Source organism: Hypomesus nipponensis, chromosome 2 (assembly GCF_054491055.1).
Source record: "Hypomesus nipponensis isolate SF chromosome 2, ASM5449105v1, whole genome shotgun sequence".
In the NCBI taxonomy this organism is placed as follows: domain Eukaryota; kingdom Metazoa; phylum Chordata; class Actinopteri; order Osmeriformes; family Osmeridae; genus Hypomesus; species Hypomesus nipponensis.
The window spans coordinates 16470117-16487761 of NC_140362.1; the positions used below are offsets into that span (position 1 = coordinate 16470117).

General features: G+C 39.9%; 3 protein-coding genes across 3 annotated transcripts; 1 reads left to right on the forward strand and 2 right to left on the reverse strand.

The window, feature by feature from the left end:
* Positions 1-1023: 1023 nt before the first annotated feature.
* Positions 1024-6566, reverse strand: mtx1a (metaxin 1a). The gene is made up of 8 exons (XM_084708602.1): positions 6451-6566; positions 4460-4529; positions 4119-4198; positions 3412-3504; positions 3129-3311; positions 2874-2950; positions 2507-2664; positions 1024-2350 (listed from the first exon to the last, which is right to left on the reverse strand). The coding sequence occupies exons 1-8, from the start codon at positions 6529-6531 to the stop codon at positions 2121-2123; spliced, it is 972 nt and encodes a 323-aa protein (XP_084564728.1). The 5' UTR covers positions 6532-6566; the 3' UTR covers positions 1024-2120.
* Positions 6567-7316: 750 nt separating this feature from the next.
* LOC146301026 (uncharacterized) lies at positions 7317-13604 on the forward strand. The gene is made up of 8 exons (XM_084670304.1): positions 7317-7508; positions 7973-8163; positions 8348-8409; positions 8590-8732; positions 8846-10080; positions 10324-10434; positions 11771-11856; positions 12718-13604. Exons 1-7 carry the CDS (start codon positions 7415-7417, stop codon positions 11825-11827), a joined length of 1893 nt encoding a protein of 630 aa, XP_084526430.1. The 5' UTR covers positions 7317-7414; the 3' UTR covers positions 11828-11856; positions 12718-13604.
* A 1181-nt stretch (positions 13605-14785) lies between these two features.
* On the reverse strand, positions 14786-17379 carry nudt17 (nudix (nucleoside diphosphate linked moiety X)-type motif 17). The gene is made up of 8 exons (XM_084708607.1): positions 17228-17379; positions 16861-16974; positions 16388-16571; positions 16107-16132; positions 15911-16003; positions 15723-15821; positions 15421-15557; positions 14786-15316 (listed from the first exon to the last, which is right to left on the reverse strand). The coding sequence occupies exons 1-8, from the start codon at positions 17300-17302 to the stop codon at positions 15148-15150; spliced, it is 897 nt and encodes a 298-aa protein (XP_084564733.1). The 5' UTR covers positions 17303-17379; the 3' UTR covers positions 14786-15147.
* Between the last annotated feature and the right edge of the window lie 266 nt (positions 17380-17645).

The window sequence follows — 17645 nt, forward strand, 5'->3', positions numbered from 1 at the left end:
ATGTAAGACTTTCGTGCTTGTGAACAACCTTAATCAATTTGAGGACTTCAGACTCAAAGGGGGTCGTCTTAATGACACTTTTGTTCGCTTGATTATGTTGCAGTCTAGGACAAAACAATTCAGCAATTCAGCTTAAAAGGTAATTAAGGGGAAAGCCTGATAGGCCTATCTTAATGCACTCTTAGTTAATTTGATTGCATCGCAGGGAAAGACAACATGGACATTTCCCCAACTTTAGGCTTCAGCCCTCCCTCCCCTTGTTCCTTTCTCCAACTGGAAACTGTTTGTTTCTGATTACCCACCAGTTGCCTTGGCAACTTGCGTTTAACAGCAGGTGATGGAGGAAATATTTTTTATGGGACTAGGAGAATTGAAATGTGGGCTAAGTCTGTGAGCCACATTTCACAATGAACAACGGCACCTTATTGAACATCCACGCGTATAAATGTTCGGTTTCGTTTCCAATGTTTCATATTTTCCTGATTGGGAAATGTAAGCAAACGTCAAACAATGGAATTCTTAAGATGGTCTTTACAAATTTTCCGCTGTTCAAGATTCAACAAGATCCAACTATTAAGCACTTTTGAGGCGTGTTGTCTTGATCCATGGAAAAAGAGGGCTACACTACAAGCATATTTTCCCACTCCGGGAATTCTTTCCCAGATACTTTTTCAGGGTCATTAAACTTGGCCCCAGGAGATTTCATTGAAAGCAAAGGAGTTACTTTGACTCATGGTGCCGACGTTTTTGGTGATTTCTCAAAGCGTGTGAGAGGGGGCAGAATATTTTCCACACATACACACACCAAAACCTGAGTGAACAGGAGCCAAAGTGAGATTCCTTGTAGGTGGCGTCATGTGCAGCTGTCTCCGGGGTCTTGGTCATAGGAACGAAACGAGGTATCAGGGAAGGGCGGGGTTCACAAGGAGGGGGAAGGCTGAGTGCCAGGCAATGTATCTAACCCTATCAAGATATGCCATTATACACACGAGCGAATGCAAAATAAAAACCCCAACGATTAGATGTAGGTAACTCATTTATTCAAAGAAAACATCTTAAATGTAAAATGCAAGTTTTGGTATTTAAATCATTTCTCATAAGAAAAACAATCCCTTAAAAAGTTACTGGACACGCCATGACATACTTGAGCATTTTGGCAGCCACAACTCCTCTACACGAGGGAGCAAAAAAAATTGGGGGAGATTTATGCTTGACGTAGGGTAGCATCAGATGTGGCCAAAAAGTAAACTTTTTTCATTCTATAACAGAACGCAAAGACAAACAACATCACATATTTGCTATGTAAATGATAGGCTTCGCGGTAATTTTCTACCGTATGTCTGCCTACAAGCACGGAACCATTCATAGAAGGCAAAGATGTAGGAACATTAAAGTAATAACAAGCTCTTCCCCTTTTCCAAGTTTATGGAACGAAGACTGACGTGTTGTAATGATGGGAATATGGCCAGTTTTCAAGAGACACGTAGGCCTAGTGCTTTTAGGACAATCTTATTTTGCTGGAAATAATGTTAATTTCAAGGCTAAATCAGCTATGCCATGGTGTGGATAGATCCCCCATCTCTCTCCTTATATCTCGTTTTACGTAGGTTCTATCTTGTACTTAACGAAACAAGCAATGCAAAACAGTGTTAATTTTGGCAAGCTCCCATTATATGAGCTGCATCCTTTACGAAAGCAACACCAATCAGATGTTCTCATTTACATATCTACCTCTTCTCTCTGATATAGACATCCATATAAAACAGCATGTAAACAAAGTTATTTAAAGAAGATAAAAATACATTTTTAGTGAAACAAAACGTGTAGCAACCACCGGAACAAATGTTATACCCCGTATGTTTCAGAAATTATCATTCTGTTTTAAATTGTTGAGAATTTACATGTAAAAGCCAGTGCGAAAGTATATTGCATGTTGGACCCCAGGTGCACATTTAATCATATTTTGAGTTATATTCTCCAGTTATCCACACCTTTCATCTCTGGAAAGATGAGAACTGCCATCATAGTAGGCCCACTTCAAAACAGATTCCTTGCCCAGGAATGAATGGGAGCCATGGGGCAGGTGACTGGTCTGGAAGTAGACCTCTCTCTACATCTCATCAGCCCTCCTCTTCATCTCCTTCAAGGGGGGACAGTGAGCGGAGGGTTGTGAAGCCATCCAGAGGCTCCTGCTGGACATGTTGGATGGAGACAATCCCTGACAGGAGTGCATAGCTCAGCATTGCACCCAGAGCCACTAGGACAGAAAGCAACTGCTTGCGCTTCTTGTTGGGCACGTGGTCAACGTCGCCCCCTTCAGGTTGGGAGGACACCTTGCGACTGAAGCCCTCTGGACAGAAGAACAGCAACAAAAGTATGAAACATTAAGCACTAGAAACTATACAGGAAAGCTACATACATAAAGTTCATTTAAAACAGAGTCATATTAAAGGAGGATGTAATGAATCCAGTCCACCAATCCCAGGCAGTGTCTGAGGGTACTCACCTCGCCCTTCGCCTGGGAAGTAAAGAAGCAGGATGTTGGAGCAGAAGTGGGTCAGATTGTCGAGTGATTGGAGGTGCTGCTGGAGCCTTGCTTTGGGCAGTCTCATCTTCAAGAGAGGTGCCAGGTGACCAAACACAAACGCATCCAGAGATGAAGGCCTAGTAGGAACAACACAATGGCATTAGCCAGTAAGACAATTCATGCAGTGGGAAAGGTGCAATTAAAAACAAAAAGAAAGGAGTTATTCATTCTGCAATGGGAAGACAATAGTATACAAAATATTGAATACATTTCGGTATAATTTTTTTCATACATTTCATACACACCTTAGGGTACAAAAATAGGAAATTGTTCTACTTGAACCTACGAGTCTCCAAAGAAGAACTTGTTAGATCCCAGACGCTGAGAGAGAAGATTCAAACACTCCAGAGCCTCACGGTACAGCTGTAAAGTGAGACCAAACAGGTGTCAACATTTTGGAAATGTTTTAGTTAAAAAGGCACTAAATTGTTAACTAAGCTGCTACTCAGGGGTTACTTGTACCCACACACAGGATCAATTGCCCCACCCAGTTCAATTCTAAATCGACAGGACAAACACAAAACATTTCCATGCACCTCACCTCCTTTTCTGTCTCCTCACTCGCCTCCAGTTCTTTATCTCCCCGGATGAGACGTAGTCTCTCCAGCTGCTGCCGCTGCATTCGACCAGGCAGGAAGAAGTTCAGGGGGAAGGGCATGTGATCAGCGTGCCAGCGACGAGTAACCTCCGCATAATTCTTGGGATCAATCCACAGAAAGTAGATCTAGACCAGGCAACAATTGGAGAGAATATGAAAAGACAACATGAAAGGAAGAAAAAAATACCTAAACTACTTCACTTTCCAAAACATGACAGATTCTTACCATAGCAGGCATAAGTTTCTCTTCCAGGAGAGAGATGAAGGCCAGGGTGTCTGCATCCTCCCTGGCCGACAAGTCATAGTCTGCATTGTATTTCTGAAAGAAGAGCATCCATCATAACACTGCACACCTGCCTCTATTACAACCTAGACAACCTCTAGTACTAACTCTGACTGAATTCAACAGTTAACCAGTCTTGCGACTGCTGAAGGTTAGGGCATTCTACAAGCCCTAACCCTAGGCCTGACATTAATGATTTCCAGACGTCCAGCTATTGTCTGCTCTGAGAAAATCACAAGTTTTGTGACCAATTGTGAATTTCTGACAAGCCCAGTGCAGCAGCCCTGCCTCCCCCTCCATTACACTGATAGTTTGATGCTTTTTAGTGTTTGTTTGTTTTTTTGCATCAAAGTCAGTTAGTAAACTTTCGTGTCAAATCTGTTTCCTTTGCATGTCTCTCTGCATAAAGGGGCTTAAGTCTGTCAATGGACCAAGACTCCTTTCAATGGTTGTTTGTTTGTTAACAGGCTCTTTTCTATATCTCAAGATCCCTTTTAAAAAGTCAACAATGGTTTGACTGACTTTGGGGCAACCTTCAAAACTGTCAACACTTAAGTCAGTTAAGGGGGCTTGCTTTCAACAGGTAATTGGGCAACAGACAAAGGAGTGGCATCTTCAGGATAAAGCTGAGGCCTGCATGGGACAGTCACCTGCTTCCTGAGATGGATGATGATGTCATTGGGTCTTGAAAGACTCCCATTGTGGCTGGTCTTCAAGGCAGGCAGGCTGCCTGTACCAATGGGGGAAAACGCTGTTAAAGCCATTATGTCATCAAAAGGCTACACCGCTCATTTGTGACCAGTGTAGTGTGACCGCTTTGCTCAGACAGAAGGAGCATGGCAGGTATAAACAGAGAGGGAGCAGAAGAGAGCATGTCCTTTCAAAAAACAGATAGGACAACTAACTCATTCAAGAAATGCACAAAAACACACACAGAGAAACACAAAGGGAGAGGCTAACATAAAGAGCGGAAAGGAAATAGTAATCTCACCAGTGGGACTTCTCCAGGGATAATTGTTCTTGTGAAGCTTGAGTGGTGCTCCGGCAAACTTGGCATATGCCTAGGGTAAAAAGAGATTAGGAACAGTCAATTCCAGTTGTCTAAAATGATTACATGGCAATATTGCAAAGGCCGAATGACAAGCACTAGCCTAACTCTAGCATACGCGTAAGCAAAAAGACTCTAGGACAAGATCGTACTGTAAGTGTAGACAGCTAACTCTGAGCACCACTATACTCCAGCTTCTCTGTGGTAATCAAACAGCTTTGTGGCTAGAAGGCAGGCTACAGAACAAAGTAGTCTATCAACATAGCTGCCAAGTAAAGGTTAACTCCATGCAAAAGCCTCCAGCGTGAAAACATACAACTCGCCAACAGTGAAAGCATATTTTTCTTATGCCATAAATTTTAAGGCGGTTATGAACTCATTTCTCAAAAAGCTTCACAGTTTTAATCTTGCGCCAAATGAATTGTAAAGACGAGAAAGACACTAAACAACACATCATTTGACACGTTAAGGACTGCTATTACAGACATCCAATAAATAACATTTGGCAGCTAACACAGACCCGACTGTGCTTGCAGAAAGACAGAACAAAACAGAACTACACATCATGGAAAATAGGGGTCATTTGGTGTCCGCAAGCAGTCAGAATTTCCTTTGCAGCTGTCTAAGACACCCTTGGGCAATAAGTACAATTATTTTGCAGTAGCTATTATCTAGAGCTGTGATGCATTTTAAACATTTTATATAATCCAAAATTACAAGTGGAATTTGGATATTTGGGAACTATTTAATTGCTTTCGATGAGCAAGAAGAGAGAGATGATCTTACATTGCTGGTTCTCTGTAGTGTTTGAGGTAAAAACAAGAAAGGCTCCATCAAGAAAGGCTTGAGAAAATACATCAATTATTTACTGGGGCAGACAGAGGAGAGACTGTGGTGTGCAACTTTACATTAGACACTGGATGATGCATTCCTAGAAAACCAAAATGAGAAAAAATATTTTCCTGTGGTTCCTTTTTTCGGGGGGTGGGGTTGAAACAGATGAATGTTCTGTCAAAGTAAATAGTCCTCTAGTCTTCTTGACTGCTCCCTATATTGCATCCCATCGTCTAACTTATTTAGTCAACATAAATAAGTGCACTTGTACTTTGCATCCTGTGTACATCATGCCATACATTTACATGTATTCATTTAGCAGACGCTTTTATCCAAAGCGACTTCCAAGAGAGAACTTCACAAAGTGCATAGGTCACTGATAATAACAACAAGGTAGCCTTAAAAACATTGCGGGTAGCCAAAACATGAAGCACATATTGTGCACAACCAAAATAAGTTCCAAAGGGAATTCCGTAAGAGCATGTAGTTAAACAAGTTACAATTAAACAACAACATTTAATTAAATACTTAAATTATTAATATGTTAATAATGCATGTATAATATAATTAATTTGCATAGCACCAAGAAGCAATCATTAAGAATACATAATAGGGCATCACAATATTGATGCACGATTATGTTTTGACCTGACGGCTACTTGCTGTGTGGGCTAGCTACTATTATCTTAATGTAGCCGGCGAGTATATGTGCTCATTTTTATTATCTGGTGACGCAGTTTGAGTGCAATACTCTACATGGACATTGCTAAACGACACTGCTCCAGATAAAACTTTGGAGTCATGAGCACCTTGCTGTAGGCTGCGACACTTGACAGATGATTGGAATTGAACGATGTCGACAAGGGCCGGGTTTTCCAGATTCGTGAAGAAGCCCTTAACGCTAAGAGCTTCTTAGGAGCGTGAGAGTGTTCTTACGAATCTGGGAAACCCGGCCAAGCTCGTTAGCTAGATGCTAGCCAGTAGTGCTAGGCTAGCTAGCACACTTTCTACTGATGCAAGGCAGCACGTGAACGTTGCAATCAGTCTGAGCTGTATTACTGGTACTGTAATTAGTTTAATTGTCACGTCAAATGTCTTACCAATACAATCAAACACTCCGTATTGACTGAAGGTAAACCCCAATCTCCGTCCCAACAGTAAAGCTCACAGGGGGCAGCCATCTTGAATTAATTATCAATGGTTACTCGGAAGTAATCATTAATTAGCTTAAAAATAAAATCAAAAATATGTTATTATTCTATTGAAATAGCATACTTTTAATTTAAATTTCACAATTAATGTATTTGTGCCTAGTAAAACGAAATACAAATGTCAAAAAAAATTGAATTAACGTTCAACACATTTCCTATGAGCAAGATTGAACATAAAGGGGGAAACTTTAAAAGCCCCAACGTTTCATAAAGGTAGTGTCGCCAGGTGCCTGGTTTTATGGGTCGAGAAGACACCTGGAGAATGGAATGCCCTGTTCGTCCTCAAAGAAAGTATGACAAGCACAGTTTTATTTTAAAACCTTTTTTAAAGTGGTGCATAATACATCGCCTTCTCTTATGCATGCGTCTCTTATCTATCGGCCGTCTAAATCGCGTTGTTTGCGTATCAAAGCAGGGAAAGAAATTATTCTAATTTTTTTGATGTTATAACCGATGCCCTAGTAGCCTACATTGTAGCCACGAAACTGTCACGGTGACAGCCCTATATCGAAATGAATATTTTCAACTATGAAATTACAATTTTACATAACTTTTGAATTTGGGGTTGCATAACAGACATACGGCATATAGTGCCTATATTGGCGACGTCCACTACAATTTCACAATCAGGCGAAGCCTCGGAAAGAGATTGCAGTCCGTATCCACGGAGGGGCGCAATCTTGTAATTTCTCAAATGCGCGAAGAAAATGTTGGCCCGCCCATCACTTAACACCTGTCCAGTTGGCTAAGTTATCTTGGCCATATAAGAACCGTACCTTTCGAACAGTCACAGACTCTCAGGAATGAACCTTTTCACTAAATCTTGTTGCAAGGAGGACATTTATTTAATAAGATGGGTATCGGACTTACCTTTTTTTTCTCAGAAAAGAGAAACATGATGCAAAAAGAAATCAAATATGGGATCATATGTTTAATGGCTATTTCAGGTAAAACTGTCTGTCTGTCTGTCTGCCTGTCTTGTCTGCCATCTTATAGGGCCTACTGTTTGCTATATTTTTAAGCCTATTTTATCATGACAAAACCACTTTGAAACCTCCTCACTTGTCTGGTGAGCGCAAACTGATACAATCCACAATAGGAAAAATATACGTGAGAAGCAACTTGGTTGATTATAGGCTTTGTTTTTAATTGATTGAATGGACCCAGATTATATTAACCCTGATGTTGACATGCTTAGTGCTCAGACTTCAGGAAGACCCCTCCTTCAGTGCCATGTATTGAATTTACAGTAATAGGTATCATTTCCCACTGGTACCACTAAGAATGAACTTCAGCCTCAATATGGCTGCAAACTCTTTCAGGACCTTTCTACAGTTTTTTTCAGTCTCTCTGTTGAAAAATCTGTGCAAATTATTGTAACTCACACACTGACTGATCTCTTACCTTTCAGCACTAATTGTCTTAACTGGTGTTGTACCTGTTGCCCGGCTCCGGAGGTCAACTACCAGAAGTAACTTTGTCTCAGCTCCAGGGTCTGCCTTCGAATTTCGCTTAAAAATAACTAACCGGATTTACAATGAGTCACTCCTGGACGCAAACTCATTGTATTACAAACTGCTCCGAATGGAGGTGGAGAACATGGTAAGTGTGTTGCTTTATGATACTCAGAAGTTACTTTGAAGTAGGTTAGCAGATCAACCAGTATTCTATTTTAATAATCTTGGTCTGGGGTACTGCCAGCATTTTGTTCTGTAGATCCACACTCTGACAAGTATTACAATTATGAAATCATTTATCATGCAAAATCACTTTTTTTTTCTTGCAGCTGACTGCTGTCTTTAATGATCCTTATCTTTCTTATGAATGTGTAGCAGAAATTGCATTCAGGTGAGATAGAAGGTAAAGTTTGTTAGCTTGAACACGGAGATCGTACTTGGCATTTTATCAACAGCAATGGAAAAATTGTAGATTAAATGATGACATCAATGTGCCATGCATCTATAAGATAGTTTCACCTTACAGTGCATTTGCATCAATAAATTGATGGTTTGTCTTGTACTTTTGCAGTAATGGATCCGTGATTGCAAATACAATATTGCAATTTCGGAATCCGAGCGATAACAAGATACTTATCAGAAGCCTCTTCACCGATAATTATGTTTCTAGTTACTCACCTAAGATCCTTGACCTGGACATGACATACATCCAAGGTAATTAAAACAACTTGTGATTATAATTTCAGCTTGTAAATCAATGGCAAATTAATATAAAAGAACAAAGTGTTTATACGTGTTAACAATTTACATATGTTGTCATCCTTAAGGTGAAATTCCAACACGAGTCCCATATCCTCTGAAAACAACCATGTTGGCTGTATCGTCCCCAGCCCCATCCAGCAGTCCTCTGCCCAGCAGTAGCCAACCAGGATCCACTACAGTCAACCCTCAATCTATTAATACGAGGAGCCTTACAATAAATAAACGACTTGTCCGTTCAGTTAAAACAACTATTCATCCAACCAATGATACAACTGTCCCATCAACCAATGATACAACTAGCCATCCAACCAATAATACAACTAGCAATCCAACCAATGAAACAACTAGCCATCCAACCAATGGTAAGCCTACAACTAGCCATCCAACCAATGGTATAACTATCCCTTCAACCAATGATACAACTAGCCATCCAACCAATGATACAACTAGCCATCCAACCAATGTTATAACTATCCCTCCAACCAATGATACAACTAGACATCCAACCAATGATACAAGTAGCCATCCAACCAATAATACAACTAGCCATCCAACCAATGATACAACTAGCCATCCAACCAATGGTACAACTACCCATCCAACCAATGGTATAACTATCCCTTCAACCAATGATACAACTAGCCATCCAACCAATGATACAATTAGCCATCCAACCAATGTTATAACTATCCCTCCAACCAATGATACAACTAGCCCTCCAACCAATGATACAACTAGCCATCCAACCAATGTTATAACTATCCCTTCAACCAATGATACAACTAGCCCTCCAACCAATGATACAACTAGCCATCCAACCAATAATACAACTAGCCATCCAACCAATGATACAATTAGCCATCCTACCAATGGTATGACTATCCATCCAACCAATGATACAACAAGCGTTCCAATCAACAGTACAACCAGCCATTCAAACAATTTTACAACCAGCCTTCCATTCCCTATTAGAACTTCATCTACCCAACAAAATGGCACAAATAGCATCACCAGTAATACAACCACTAGTGGGACAACCACCGTCCAGTCTGGGGGCATACCTCACCATCCAACCACTGGCACACTCATTCCTCCGACAGTTCACACCAGGGCTACTACACTAAGTCACACCTCAAGCAAATCTGACATTTCAGTTGCCCCTGCAAAGGCCAGTGCAGGAAGTCATGTGTTGACAGAGAGCGCTGGGGGGGCCCAGCAGAGTGTCCCTGGATGGGCCATTGCACTGTTGGTACTGGCCGCTCTCATCTTACTGCTGCTTCTCCTGCTACTTATATGGTTGGTGAGTACACACACACAGCACAGCAAGTTACACATTCATATTGGAGAACTACATATTTACTACTGTTGAGCCACAACATCATCATCATTACCACACACAACCAATGAAGCACATACAGACATTTACAGTTTCTTCCTGAATACCTTCTTCAATACTTGTCATTGAGATGCATTGAGATTTGTAAAGGATTGTCCTTTCTCAACTGTTATTCTGACCACGTTGTCCTGTCTCTCTGTCCCTCAGCTGGTGTGGGTGTGTTGCAGGAGAGACAGAGCCTTCAGCCCTTATAACCCGATAGACATCCCGCTGTACTCCACACACAGCCGCTTTGAGTTACCCAACGGTAAACCTTTTGTAAGTCCACTATAAAACATGCACCATAAGAGCCTAATTGGTATCTGCTCCCTCCTAACTTCTCTATAGACTGGACTACACTGGCATCCATGGTTCCGGCGGGACTATACTTGTATTCATGGTTCAGCCTAGACTATCCTGGTATTCATGGTTCAGCCTAGACTATCCTTGTATTCATGGTTCAGCCTTGACTAAACTGGTATTCATGGTTTAGGCTAGACTCTCCTGGAGGTCAGGAGCTCTGGTTTGAGAAGACCACAGATCCTCATTTCACCAAATCACAACACACAAACTCCTGGCTTCGTGTTTCCTTGATTCAGTCAGAGTCTTGTGGCATCAGATATAAGCCAAACAAAAGAGCACACTCACATGCACGCACCCATGCATAGACCTGGGGATGCACGCGCACACACAAAGACACACACATGCACACACACACACACAGAGTAGAGAGAGCGAGTTTGGCAAATGCTACCGAGAGTGCTTGCTCTTGCCACTGTGTTCATAGATGTCTCTTTGTACCTAGACGGCTTTGACCAGGGAAACATGATGCATGGGAAACTGGAGCCTTCCCCATAGTGGTACCTAGCCTCACTACCCAAGCCCATCCCCCTAGCCTCACTTTCACTCTCTTACTCCCACAGCCTCACTCCTCTATCCTTACTCTCCTAGACTCAAGCCAGCTTTAGTGTATCAGCCTAATCTCTGAAGACGGGGGGACGAACATACTAAAATACCCACTATTACTACAACTTCATAGTCTCCAACTAGGGCGTAGAGCCATGCTTTACAGAAACTGGTGTCCACTAAAAATAATGCCCCTGGATGTCATTCTCATGTCTATATATTGAGCATGACCTAGAGATAACTTATCAGAAGTTTGATATAAATGCAGTGGAACTTGCCAATGTTGCATAGAGAACTTTCTCAACTAGCTAAGAACAAGGGAACCATTGATTAGGCACTGCTTCCAGGTCTGTGACACAGCAGTGGCAGTATAGGGTGCACAGTGGGGAGTGTCAACATCAAAAGACAATGTAGTAAATAATACATATATTAAATATAATTGTTCTTCTTCTTCTATATTCTGTATAACATTACAGATCTTCGTCTAAGATCTGTAATGTTTGGGTAAGGGTAGGTTAATGGGATGTGAACTGCTAAATATGATTATTTTTTAAGTATGTTCTGTGTGCCATGCCCACAACATGCAGTATATTAAGTATTTCTGTATGCTCTCTTTCTGCATAACAGTTGACCCATTGGAGAGTCTCAGAATTTACTAAGAGACTTCTTTACTGAGATCCGTGACTGAATTGTTTTTGTTTGTAACCAGGATGAAATCCCACCCCCATCAAAGAATCGAACAGGGATGTACGTGGTCAATAAGTGAGCTGTAAGCTGAGGAAAGTGAAGGCACAGGTAGGTAATGCAATCCAATTAATGCACACCCTAGATTTCTCCATGCAATGTTTTGTAAAAAATATCTAGTATGTAAGTGAATCAATGTATATATTCTTTACACTAAGCAATACATGGTAGGCAAATATTTATCTCCAGCATGTTTAAACTGAGGCAAGACTGGGTATACAGTATGAAGTCTAAGGACCATTTGATTACAATTTTGTCATGTTTTCTGGGTAGCCAGGCTTTTGTTCAAAAACACTGTTTAGGTAATTCCCCAATACTTAATTTACTCACTGCAATGTAATGACTTTGGTATTCATTTCATACAACTAATACAGCAGTTATGGAAGTAGCTATTGAACACTATTACTGTAATCACCTACATATTACTTCCACTTACCCATAAAAGCTGTAATAGACAACTTCATCAAATAAATTCAAACAGCACCCCCAATTCTTGTCTGAACTTCAGCACCTTCCTTTAGCAAGAGGTGGATTGACAGTTGTTTCACAAAAATAAGACGTGACTTGCTTCACCAAAGGCAAATGGTTAGAACAGGATTGCTGGAACATCATTGGCTAGTAAGTAGCAGACTGCTTCAAAAAAATATATACATTCCACTGGCACTGAGTTGTCTGTGTTGCTAAACAACTATCAGACATCATTAGCTTCCACAACATGTTTATAGGGGACAAAAACATTGTTTTTGTACAGATTTTTCTTTTGCTTATGGTACCTTTAAGAATGTCTCATGATTTAGAAAATCATGTTTGATATTAGGGTGCGATAGATTTCTTGGTGTGTGATTTAAAGATTTATTTTTTGTCATTCTCTCTGTTCATATGTATTTTGTCTTCTCTTGTCTACTCTAAAAGCTCCTGTTTCACGAGGACCAACAAACTGGAAATATTTAAGAATACAATAAAAACCTGTATCAGTGATTGCAAGCTACTATCAGATTTGATTTTGGTTGTATGTTTTGTTATCATTTCATTAAGTAAGTGGTTCTGATTTAATATGAGAAATGTTTAAATGGTTCTGAATAGGGGAATATAATCATTTTGCAAACAGATTACAATTCACTTTGTATTCCCATTTTCTTTTCTTATATAGATTTTTTCATAAGGATTTTGTAAATGTGTACATTTTCGTAACAACTGGGTAATACCGGGAACAAACTCTATCAACAGCTTTTTAAATTGAAGGCCTTCAAATGTTTGAGAGCAGTAATGGTCCACGTGTGCTGGAGATTAATTTAGGAGACATAAAGTGTGAGCACGTGGAACACATGTCACTGATATTATCGGATGAATCGTATTCTGCAGTATATTTCACATCCTTATGGGTGGAATATAGGATAGACCTTCTCAAAGACTGTAATTATATTATAAAATCCCATCAGATTTAGAGATGTAAACCTATAAACTTTCTTTTTTGGCAGATTAACATAATTGCAACACTAACACACAGTACTTTACTGTATATTTAAACCAACAGTATATTTTACATTTTATCGATTATTCTTTTCATAAAGACTTGCCAAAATAATTTAAACTAATGCATCAATCTCTTTGTAGTTCTTGAGATCATAGTGTATATATTTTGGTGTTCCTGTTTTTATGGTCCTTGAAGAGTTGAAGCTCCCTTCAAGCCTTTTATCCCAAGGAATATTCTCACCACTATCCCAAGGGAACTAAATGTGTTAAATGGTCTAAAGATCTTTGATTTTCTTTAACTGTCTTATACAGATCACCTGTTTCAAGTTCACAGGAAACTATATACTGTATGAATAAAAATCTACAAACTTAACAACCATTCAAATGAGCCTGCTATTACTCTCTGGACAACACCCTTCATATCAATGTTTCATGACGTATTCCTATTGTCTGGCAATCAAACAATATGATTTATTGTTTGGAAGACTTTTTAAATCAAGGGAAACAAAAGCAACAAAGGCACAAAGGAATCCCAATTCCCTTTGTTAACGGTGTAACCAAACATTATTCCAGCTACTTGTAGTGGGTAATTTTTTGATAACAACATGACCTAAAGGAACAAACTTCACATCAACAGAGACAACAATGGGTTCCTGTTAGACCTTATTCTGCAATCATCAAAGCAATAGATGAAATTGAAAGGATTGGGAAAAAAATTAACTTTCATATAAACCCTATATCCAATCCAGCAGATTTAGTGAAGATAGTAGCAGAATATTTGTTATATATATTGCAAACTATGGATTATGCTACAATACACCTATCTGAAGTAAGTTTGTTGAAGGCCGTTAAGGATGGTATTGTCTACAATATTGAAATAGGCTTAGACTTAGACTGTCAAGTTACACAACGTACAGTTCTTGAACGGTTGCAGTTAAACGCTTTGTAAATAGCGGACACATCAACTCACATGGATAGACGTACACACCTATTTTGTGACACATACGCAGGTGTTGCTTCGGAAAGGTTGACCATAAACTGTAAGATGCCTGTATCCAAAGTAAACACAGATATGTTTTCACAAAACAGCATTGTGACTGTAAGTGTACAGCCATTGCTAATTGAGACCAACCCAAACTCTAACCTGGAATTCAAGTAATCAATCACTAAGTATTTGTATGACCTTATAATGTCTTATCCTGGGTGAGGCACTGATAATTCACTAACATGGTAGTATGTAGAATTTGGGTGTGACAGGAATAAGGTCTCCGTATGATATGACAAAGAAACACTTGATGTGATTGAAAGGTAATTGAAAGTAGTAAAAAATCCAACCACTGCAGCTGTAATACATTTTTAGAAAATCATAGCATAGCAGTAAATAAACATAAAGGACAATTTCTACAATATTGTGTACAGAGACCCCAAGAACTGACTTCTGGATTGTAATGTGCATTGTTCAAATGCAATTTGAAGTGGTTTTGGACAAAAATACATCATTCAAATACACATTTTGCTATTTATTTCTTTATTTCTTTATTTATTATTTTTTACTTGATTGCCACCCTGTGGCTTGAAGTGGCAAATGGATAAAAATATGAGGAAATAACGTGCAATAAACTCAGGTTTGAGCACATTATTTTTGTAAAAGTTTTGTAAAAATATATAATGGCAACTGAGCCATCACAATTCCTTCAAATTATAACTTAAATGATCCATGTCTTTAACTATTAATGAATGACAAACAAAAAGAATACTTATGCTTCTATAAAGCAACTGCAGTTGTTAAGGCAAACCCATGAGGTTATGGATTCCTCCAGCAAGTAGCACAGTTCAGGCGGTTTGGAAATGTTCTAGAGAACACAATTATTAACTGCTCCCTTGGGTTTCCAGAGTTTTGAGCCATAGTTCAAGGGCATATTTGGTTCCAGTACTAACCCTCTCTACATCTGGGCCTAACGCAGGAGCCCGACTGCACAGGGTAGATAATGGCAGCACAGACTCAGTGAGTCTTCCCTCCGGAGACACTTCAGATACACTGCACAAAACAACACATGGTTGATTTAGTTTAATTTAGTAATTTAGTTAAATGTATTATATTATTCATTATTAAGATGCTTTAGTTTAGAACTGTGCTTTTACCTTATAGTTGGAGAAAGACCCTCCGGAGGTAACTCAGAATCCTCCTCTCCATCCACAGCAGACACAATGGCCTTGACTAAAGAGGGGTCTACCCACAGACAGCCACTGACCTCAGCTGGATCAGGGCATAGACTGGACTGAGAAACAGAAGCATACATGGAGTAGTACAGTATGCTGGTGATAACACAAGCAAACATAAAACAAAATAGAAACAACAACCTTTAATGCAGATGGATTGGCATTGCAGAGATGCATTATCAACAAAACAAAGGCTTCCACACAAATGCACATAGGCTACACACCTGGAGCTGCTGGTGGGTCAGGGAGGAGTGGAGCAGCATGTACGTGACCACGTGGTGTCTCTGGGGCAACCCCCTGGACAGCATGGGGGGGTACACTGACTGTGGAAGAACCAAACTGGGTTAGTAATGATCAGATGGGTGTTATACCCCCAGCTCCCCTCCTGGAGCCCCACTTCCCAGAGCCTCACCTCCCAGAGTCCGAGAATCTGGGGAGAAACATCTCCTGGCTCCAGTTTCAGTCCCGTCTCCTCTCTCAACTCCCTCAGGCCTGCATCCAATAACTGACAAACAAGAAATGGAGTACACATAAGTGCCAAAACATGGGTAAAAGTGTGTGTGTAAACTTTAAATGATACTTTCAAGACTGAAAAACTAAAACTGTACCCTCTCATTAAGTTCCACATGGCCACCTGCCAAAAACACACAACACATGGCTATTCAATGAAAAGTTATCAGGTGAGGGTTTAAAATAACATCAGCTATGTACTGTGTGGTCAAATAGTTTCTCCAATTAGCTCTTTCACTGAATTCCAATTTGAGACACACCATAGTAGCCTATGTTTGTGGGGTGATTGTTAACTGTGAAAGCAATAAGGAGTTGTTGGCTGTTTGATAATGGGCCTTGGTTGACCTTGGCCTAATTGAGAATATCTGAGCAGACGTGCCTGGAGGAACCCACACATTGGGAAATATCCGGAGCCCGGATGCCCGTCGTGTTAACAGCACCTTCTGGTTGGCTGACTGAAGGAGAATTGCAACACCCACATCCACCCCACGGTCCAGGACATCCAATGGGATCGCAGCTCCTTCTTTCATGGATAGGTGTTTGAATGGACAAAATGATGCTCTCTGAGAAAGAAAATGTTTGACATCCACTTTATTTACCTGTCCGAAATGTCTGATCCATATACAGATTTGATGTAGCACATTGTCTAGCACATCAACGAACAGCATTGAAAACACAAAAGATCAGAAGTCAAGCCTTAGACACATTTGGGCTAGAGCCATTGATTGCATAATCAAGATGCCTTCGGACATGGAGCAATATGAAACCTAAAATTCAATGTTGAGGTCTAAAAAGAGATGAAAATTACGAAGATGGATCTTGATTTATACTCATAGTGACATGAGACATTACCTTGAGAGGAATTCCTCCTGTCTCCCCTGAAAACAGGATAAAGCGGTTGTTCTCCAGGGAACATTTAACCTCTGCTTCGTCTTCCAGGGTACTGGCAAAGTGTCCAGTTATGCTCTATCAGAAAACAAATCACACAAGCAACACATTTGAAAATAAACTGAAAACAAATTCTCAACAGTATATGTACTCCATTGTTGTAATCTATTCGATTTTATGGACTGTCATTAAAGGATTTGGGTTCGAATCAACATTTACGCGCTATAATTATCCTCATGTTGTATAAATTACACTGGCAACCAAGCCAGCACTGCAGCTTCACCAACTACCTCGAGCCTGAAATAAAATGTACTTGCAAAACACAACTGACCTGCACAAAACGGACGCATTGCGGGACGCCACTATCCTTTGACAGGTAAACTAATATTTTCCTGACTTTTTCCATACTTGTAAAATTGTTTTCTAATCATAAAACATCCATCCTGCGCGTTACCATTATGGTAGAGTACTTCCTGGTCACGATCTCGGATCAACAGCACGTTTTTCAAAATAAAAGCATACAAAATGCACTGACAACTACATTTGTTACATTTCCATGTATTGTTTCAATCTAGTCAATAGTTATAAAATGACATTTATTGTTGTACAGCACTCAGTCAATCAGGTCCCTGTATTTTACCATACACATTTGAGTATGACTGACTTATTACACTTCAAGAACAGTTAGTCATTTATATTTAGGTATCGCATCCAGTATATATATTTTGTGTATTTTTTTCTGAATTCAA

Coding starts and splice junctions, on each gene's coding strand:
- mtx1a (XM_084708602.1), bottom strand. CDS start 6,531: ATGGCTGCCCCCTGTGAGCTTTACTGTTGGGACGGAGATTGGGGTTTA. Junction 4,530..6,450: donor CGGAGTGTTTGATTGTATTG/GTAAGACATTTG, acceptor TTTTTACCCTAG/GCATATGCCAAGTTTGCCGG. Junction 3,505..4,118: donor TCATCCATCTCAGGAAGCAG/GTGACTGTCCCA, acceptor CTCTTCTTTCAG/AAATACAATGCAGACTATGA.
- LOC146301026 (XM_084670304.1), top strand. CDS start 7,415: ATGGGTATCGGACTTACCTTTTTTTTCTCAGAAAAGAGAAACATGATG. Junction 8,410..8,589: donor GTAGCAGAAATTGCATTCAG/GTGAGATAGAAG, acceptor GTACTTTTGCAG/TAATGGATCCGTGATTGCAA. Junction 8,733..8,845: donor GGACATGACATACATCCAAG/GTAATTAAAACA, acceptor GTCATCCTTAAG/GTGAAATTCCAACACGAGTC.
- nudt17 (XM_084708607.1), bottom strand. CDS start 17,302: ATGGAAAAAGTCAGGAAAATATTAGTTTACCTGTCAAAGGATAGTGGC. Junction 16,975..17,227: donor AATGCGTCCGTTTTGTGCAG/GTCAGTTGTGTT, acceptor GTTTTCTGATAG/AGCATAACTGGACACTTTGC. Junction 16,133..16,387: donor CAATGTGTGGGTTCCTCCAG/GCACGTCTGCTC, acceptor TGTTTTTGGCAG/GTGGCCATGTGGAACTTAAT.